Here is a 7,620-nt window from a genome sequence, read left to right on the forward strand (position 1 = left end):
TGGGCTCCTCTCCGGACAAGGCAACAGCCAAGGCTCTCACAGATCCTCTTTCGGCGCCTTCTTCTTTTTCTTGGGCTTTTCATCTTCTTGTAGAATCGGCGGGTAGGTGGCCTCCCTCTTCAAATAGCTGACGAAGTCGCTCACCTCGCGTCCCCCCTGACAAGGAGACAGAAGTGAGGCCAAGAGGAAGGGGCCCGAAAGAGATGCAGGCCACCCCCTCCCACCATCTGCCCACCCACAATTTACAATAGTCCCCGTCCTATGGAGACTCCCCTTTTACCTCTAGTCTAAGGAGTCAAGCTCAACTCCAAACCGCATCACAGCCACCCTCACACCACCTTCTTGGTGCCAATGCCAAGTCGCTGTTGCCTTTTGTTGGGGGACTTTTTAAAAAATTCCAATCTAGCCTACTGCTCTGGCATCTCCTGGTGGTTTCCCATCCAAGTACCAATCAGATCAGACTGGTGTTATTTCTGCTACTGCAATTTATGCCCCATCTATTTACCTAGAAAGCACTTCTGGCAGAAGAAAGCCAGCAAAAGGAGATTTTAGCTCACCTCATATTTCTTTGGAGTTTGCTTGCTACCCGCAGGGGCGAAGTAAATTGTGGGGAAGCTACAACAAAAAACGAAAGATCCACTCAGCCATATCCAGTCTTTTTTTTGGTAGCAACAGCAAACATAAATTCAACTGGTCCTCAAGCCTCAATAAACCCATTCTTCTGCATGATGGGCAAACAGTCACATGCAGGAACCCAGGTAATCTATCTCTATCCAGATTCTTGAACTGTTAAGAATGCCTTTCTAAGAAAGCTATTCTACTGATTGCAACTAGCAGATACAGCAGATCAGGAAAAGCCAGCAGTCATTAGTGGAGCTTCCTTACCCTTTGACTTCATAGGGAGAAGGCACATCATTGGCTGTGGCATCCATCTTGGCTATAACAATGTTGGGGTCTTTGTTAAGCTGAAAAAAGGTAAAGCAGCCAGTAATTAGAGATGACAAAACTCAGTTTTGGCCTCAGTCCCCTGAAAAAATGGTGGCTGAGGCCTGGAGCACACTGAATCAAAATCAAACTAGCCGTGTTATGGCTTATCATGAGAAGGAACCAGCAATATTTCACTGTCTTGGGACTGCTGTAGCTGGAAAGGAACTCCCACCAGTCCCTTCACGGCTAAATGAAAGAACCTCTGGCAAGAGACCCTCAAGCTCAGGCAGCCCTTGTTTCTCCCCTACCTTCTCGCCCAGCTCCTTGTATTTGGGTTCAAGGTTCTTGCAGTGGCCACACCATGGGGCGTAGAATTCTATAAGCACATCCTTGCCCTCCGTGTTCACAATTTCATCAAAATTTTCAGCCACAACTACCTGGAGAGAGAACCAGAACCGCACTGAAAGAACACCTCATGCCAGCACATCACTGGGTAAAAACAAAACAGCCATTTTCTCCAGAGGCAAGCGTACCTTTTTTCTGTACTGTCCAAGTTAACATTTGTACAGCAGTGGAATAGCATCACCACCTCAACTCACCTATTGTTCATGCTAACATGCAAGTACTGTAGCATTTCACATTCCCCTAACACTCCTTCTATTAGTTTACCTACAGCCACTTAGCATATGGATACAATCTCTTCAGGAAAGCCATTACAGTGGTGTTAAGCACTGTGTTTTAGTAAGCAAAAATTTTGTGGTTTTTTTCTTATGGTTTGTTCTAAAGGAATCAGGACGCACTGCTTCTCCTACCACTTCAGAAGTTCTACAACACCATCCAAATAAAGTCTCTTCCCCAGTTACTATAGGGTTAGCGGAAGACCCTTGCCGCCCCCTCACCTTCACTGGACCATCATTGCTCTCTGGGATGGGCTCTGATTTCAGGTATCTTTTCAGATTTCCATCAAAATAATCCTGAAGGAATCTCTCCAAGGCTTTGCCGTCACGGCTGCAAATGAAGTAAGAATTGCTTCAGCCAGCATAGACCCATTTATACTTCCCTCAAGAGCCACTAGGGAATAACACAGGGCCTCCCCTTCTGTAAAGCTCTTCCCAGAACAGTTCAATGGAAAGTTTTCCCTGCAGACAACCCCTGGAACTGTTTCCATTCTGAAATAAGGGGGAGCTTCCAAGTACCAGCTGTTGACTACCCAACCGAGGTCACACATCAAAAATGTGAACTTACGAGAATTCCTCCTGCATGGCAAATTTCTCTCCTTTGGCTGTCCTGATAGCAACAACAGGGACATCACCGGTAGAACCATCCAGCCCAAACTCTGAGAGTTCATGGCCAAAAGTCTTTCGACTTGCAACAGCAAAATTAAGTTTGTGTCCAGCGTCCAGGAAACTCCGAGCTACCTTCATCACTCTGCAGAAACAATGCAACTGTTCTGTTACTGTCAGCTCAAGGAAATCAGACAGCCACACCAAGATCTGAAGACAAAAAAAATAAAATTGACACCAGCAAGTGAACCCAGTGGAGGGGTTCAGCTCCACACCTGCTGAATTGTGAATGTTTTGTTTAACAAAGGACTGAATTCTACAACATCAGATCAAATGAGCTGGAAACAACCTAATGAATCCACCAAAGTGGCAAATAATTAAAGGGGGAAAAGAAATTAGAATCTCTGTTTCCCAGCTAATGCACTGTTTTACTGTCAGTAAAAAAAAAAGGATTATAGATTTCTGGAGTAACAGCTCTTCAAACACAAAAATGGTAAGTCTACCAAAGTATGCATTTCAGAATAGATGTGGGCCCTTTCTGGTATTGCTCTTAATTGTTCCCAGCCTCAGAGACCAACTTTAGGTTGCTAACCCAGGGCAGGAACATTCACCTATTCATCATCCTGTCTTCAGCATTTTTTTAAATCAGTGCAAGAAAATCTAGGGACCAACTGCCTTTGGGTGATATGTCTTCAAGGGTAACTGCCCAGCTCTTCTTCAACCACTCATGGTTTGAGGAGGACTTTGACAACAGCAACTGCTCTCTCCTCTTCCCCCAGTCTATTATTGGCTTCTTTACCTCACTCCCAAGAACCAAAGTTTAATTCTGGAAGACCCACATTTTAGCAAGACTTCTTTCAATGGCTTTGGCAACCTGGCTGAAGAGGAACCATAACTGACACAGATGCCAATAAGGGCTTTTATTTTCCTCATTTACTGCTTTGCCCAATAGTCAGATTTCACCTGCAATAGAGAATTGGTTCATCTGCCCACAGAATCTTCAACAGAGAAATGGAAACTCACCTGTTGCGCCAATAATTGGAGCCTTTGGGATTCTTTTCATAGTCTACATCGTAATAAGCCACTAGAAGATCTTTCCCTTGGATCAATTCTTTGTTGTCTTCAGTCATGTGTGGGCATAAACCGAAGCTACAACAGAGAAACTCTCCTTTGTTAATATGTGAATCCCATTCAGACTGGACACACATACTTGCTATAGGAGAGAAACTACTGCACTCACATGTTTTCTTGAAGAAACTTCTTTATCTTGCCGGTTGTGATCTTTTCTTCTGTATATCGTACAGAATTGTCCTCAAACTTGTTTGCCAGGTGCAGGGGACGGAACAGGAAGATGCCCCTGTGAAAAGGAGACTGCTGCATTTTGACAGTCAAAACCTACCACACCCAATCAAATAGCACCCCATAATGCATCATTTTGGTTCACAGAATCTTAAAAGTTGGAAGGGACCTAAGAAGTCATCAAGTCCAATCCCCTGCACACTGCAGGATTCACTGAACCATCCCCAATAGATAAACGTTCCTCCAGTACGTGGCCCCAGCCCAACAGCAAGTGTCTCAGGTGCTTGAGCCAGTCCCACAAGGAAAAGCTAACACATAGCCAGCAAGCGTATCAAGCTCTGACTTGCCTGCTCCCTGCAGGTGATAGGATAAACAAGTAAGAACCAGCCCAGAAGGGACTTGGCAATTTGTGCTGTACTGTGTAAATATAACACCCCGTTTTTCACAGAAGGCTACCTGGAGCAAGGCTTAGATATGTGACCCATCAATGGCCAAAGGCCACAATAAAAATTCATTCATTCCTATAAGTAATTCAGCACTATAAAGCTCTGCCCTGTGTATTCTGAAACTTCAAGCAGCTTCCAAAGCTGCTTGGCTGGCAAGTCGCAGAAAAACAAGAACAAACATGAACTTGATCATAACCTCTATAGTCATGGGACATTTCTCCTGAATCAGGAGTATACAGGGCCAACTGTTGATCACTTACTCGCCATCCGACTCATATTTCTTAATGAGCCCCTCATCACTGGTGTGCCCAAAGCGGTAATGGTCCCGCAAATTGCTTGCTGCTTTCATATACTCTGAATGTGCATCGCCAAACAGCTCCTTGAAGAATCCTGTAGTTCATAAGCAACAAACAGCTCTGTGTAAGAGGGTCAAGATAAATCATTTGGGTATGCCACTGAGAAACTAGACAGATGACACAGAGGGAGGAAAGGCAAACACTTCCTTGTTCGGGGGAGTGCAGTAATATTGTACTTTAAAATGGCACAACGAGCACTTCAAGTCTATCAAAAGTTTAACACCCCTACTATAGCTGTTGTTATTGTTATAGCTGAGAAATATTACCATTTTATTCCTGAATTTTGGTAGCTTTCTGGGTTTGAGGTCAATTTATATTTCACAAGATGTTACCTTATGACTTAATCATAAAGAACAATGAGCCACTTGCAATAGTCCCGGATTCCAAATCCCACCCAAGGAACACAACCAACCCATGGCTTTGATATTTTTAACTGGGAGTGCGCCTTGCCAACACTCCAGCAGGTTCTCATTTGAAGGATAAAGTCACATAAAGTAAACAGCACCTCAAACAGGAAGATAGAAGACAAGATCCTTCAAAACAACCAGGAATTGGCTTAGCTAATGTTTTTTTAAAGACAGTATACTTAACCTGATTAGCAAATTATACCATTCTGGGTTTACCCAATCCATAAACCAAACCAGCTGGGCTCTACCACAGAAACAGAATCAAAAGTAACACTATTTTATTTATTTATTAAACAAATTTATACGGCCACCCAACTCACACAAGGTGACTCCAGGCGGCTTGCAGAATTAATACAAAATACTGAAATAGAAAAAAACAATAACCCCCCCACCAGCAACAAGCACATTCAAATTAACCATTTAATCAAGATAACCACTGACCCTTAAATGTGCCATGATCCTTCTGCCATTTTGTCCCCACAAACTACTTACCCACTACAGCAGCATCCTTTTCACTGATGAATTTCTCAAAGCTCTCAGAAGAAAGAGGAACCGAGGCAGGCCCTGCCTGTTTCTTCAGATGGCTCACAATTCCATCTTAGAAAAAAAAAAATAGGTAGGAATAAAGGCCAATCTTCTTTAGAGACTCACACTGACACGGCATAAGGGCCCCAAAAGAACATGCTACAGGATGCTATGCATCAATCATTCTTTAAATCCCACATTTCTTACATTACAGGGGCAAATCTCATGTCCCTGCAACTACCGATAGGACAGTTTTCAACACCAGCCCCACTGCAACAATCTAGCTGCAAGGTGACAATCCTGATACAAAAGCTTCAACTGGTAGGCACAATTTAAATCTACAGCAGCCCTCCTGACCACAGCCTCCACCTGCTGTTCAAGCAGGAGCTACGTGTCCAGTACAGAGAGGTCTGAGGCAGCAGGGTCAAAGGTCGAAAGCAGCGCCACACCATAAACTCCACCTCCTTTTTTATGTGCAACACACACTTATGAAAGGCACGGAGGGGCCACTGCGTTCCTGCAATGCCTCTGTCCAGGAGGAACACGAAGGCCAGCTCCTTAAATATTGGGTAAGGCTGAACCAGACATTACCTATCGTGACCTGGGCTCCAAGGGCTACGTAGAGCTCCTCCAGAAGTTACTTAACTACAACAGGCTCAGAAAAGCCCAGAGGGACGATCCGGGCCCGCTCACCAGCTGTCCTGGGTCCGTCGTAAGTTCCGGACTCCTCCCCGTTCCTGAAGATCTTCAGCGTCGGGTAGCCGCTCACCCCGTACTTGTTGCAAGTGTTGGAATTAGCCGTGCAGTCCACCTAGGAGAGGACGGAGCGCGTTCTTGGCGCAGGCGACCCTCCGAAGGCCCCTGCGTTACCTCGCAGCCTGCCGCGCCCGGCACCCGCCCTTGGACTGCAGCTCCTCGACGGGAAGGAGCCGCACCGCCTCCGAGCCGGAGCTCTTCCAACCCCGAGCCGCGCGCGGGACGCACCTTCACGAGGGGGACGATGCCCTTCAGCCGAGTGGCCGCCGACTCGTACTCGGGCGCCAGGCGCTTGCAATGTCCGCACCTGCAAGGCGACGCAGCCGGTCACCCCCGCGCTCGTCGCCCCCCGCCCAGGAGGGCCTCGCGACAGCCAATCCACGGGTGCCCGCGCGCCGCGGCAGCCACTCAGGAGCGGCCACGGCGGCGAGGCCCCGCCCCCGGGCGCCCGGACAGCAGCCGCAGCGCCAGGCCGCCGCGAGCCGCCGGGAAGCGATTCGCTTCGCTTCGCTTCCCTTCCCTCCGCCGGAGCGTCCGCAACGGGCGAGGAGGCCCGGGGAACGCAGCGCAGCCGTCCCGACCCACCAGGGCGCGTAGAATTCGACGAGGGCGACGCTGCGGTCGGCCAGGCCGCTGTCGAAGTCATCATCGCTGAGCTCGAGCACGTCGGAGGCGCGGCCAGGCCAGGCCGCCACGGCGAGGAGCAGCGCGAGGAGCAGCGTCGCCATGAGCCAGCTGGGAGGACGGAGGAGCGCGGCGGCGGCTTTCGCTTTCCGCGGCGGTCGCCTCAGCGCGGGGCTAAAGAGGAACCGGAAGGCCCGCCCCCTGCGCAGACAAGCCGGATTCACCGTGTGGCAGCCGTCGATTGGCCCGAGCCCCTCGGTCGGGGCGGGGCTCCTCCCGTCGCCGGGCGACGACTCGGCGCCCCCCCTTGGCTCTCGGGTTCGCGCAGCCGCCCTGGAGGGAGGGGCGCTGAGCTGGGGGCGGGCCGGCCTCGCCTCCGGGCCGCCGCGCGGGCTCCCTGGGCGGCGGCGGCGGCGGCGGCGGCGGGGGGGGGGCCCTGAGCCGGGCCCGCTCTATGCTTCTCGTCGCCCAGTGGGGCGGAGGTCGCGGGCCGGGCTGGCAGAGCCGGAGGGCCCGAGGGGAGCGGGATCCTGAGGCGCCTGGCAGGCTCGGGGCTGGCAAGGCGCGCGCGAGAGGCGGGGAGGAGCGGCCCCCGGGATCCTCGAGGAGGAGAGGCGCCGGAGCTGCGCCCGCCTTCCGGAGAGCGGGCAAAGAGGACGGGGCCCGCGCGCCGGTCCCGGGCCAGCCCCGGGCGGATGGGCGTCCAGAAGAGGACGCGCGGCTTGGCAGGGGCCGGCCGGGGTGACCCGGGAGGGGCTCGGGGGCCCTGCGGCCCGCTGCCGTCCGACGCGAGGCCTGCCGCGGCATGTGGCGAGCGGGGGGGGCCCACGAGCCCCCGAAGACCGTGAGCGGAGGAGGCGCCGCCGCCTGCCTGGCCTGCGCCCGCCGCCTTGCCGCTACAGCCCACCGCTCCGGCCCCGGCCCTCTCTTCCGGAGCGCGGGCGTCGATGAGTCCGCTCCCTCCCTCTCTGGCTGCGCTCGAGATGAGGGGTTCTTT

General features: G+C 51.2%; 1 protein-coding gene across 1 annotated transcript; it reads right to left on the minus strand.

Annotated features, from left to right (window-relative positions):
- Positions 1-6,824, minus strand: PDIA3 (protein disulfide isomerase family A member 3). The gene is made up of 13 exons (XM_088139326.1): positions 6,585-6,824; positions 6,228-6,306; positions 5,937-6,054; positions 5,211-5,315; positions 4,216-4,345; positions 3,451-3,567; positions 3,234-3,359; positions 2,173-2,355; positions 1,827-1,935; positions 1,236-1,364; positions 886-965; positions 558-615; positions 1-156 (listed from the first exon to the last, which is right to left on the minus strand). Exons 1-13 carry the CDS (start codon positions 6,725-6,727, stop codon positions 37-39), a joined length of 1,497 nt encoding a protein of 498 aa, XP_087995452.1. The 5' UTR covers positions 6,728-6,824; the 3' UTR covers positions 1-36.
- Positions 6,825-7,620: the final 796 nt, after the last annotated feature.

This window comes from Python bivittatus, unplaced genomic scaffold (assembly GCF_059951505.1).
Source record: "Python bivittatus isolate LINGU-HERP-01145 unplaced genomic scaffold, Pbiv_v1 ctg000210_np1212, whole genome shotgun sequence".
NCBI lineage: Eukaryota > Metazoa > Chordata > Lepidosauria > Squamata > Pythonidae > Python > Python bivittatus.

Excerpts from the sequence above, each read along its gene's own strand:
- PDIA3 (XM_088139326.1), bottom strand. The coding sequence starts at position 6,727 with ATGGCGACGCTGCTCCTCGCGCTGCTCCTCGCCGTGGCGGCCTGGCCT. Across the intron at positions 3,568-4,215 it reads AAATATGAGTCGGATGGCGA|GGGCATCTTCCTGTTCCGTC; the intron begins GTAAGTGATCAA and ends TCCTTTTCACAG. Across the intron at positions 2,356-3,233 it reads TCCAATTATTGGCGCAACAG|AGTGATGAAGGTAGCTCGGA; the intron begins GTGAGTTTCCAT and ends TTGTTTCTGCAG.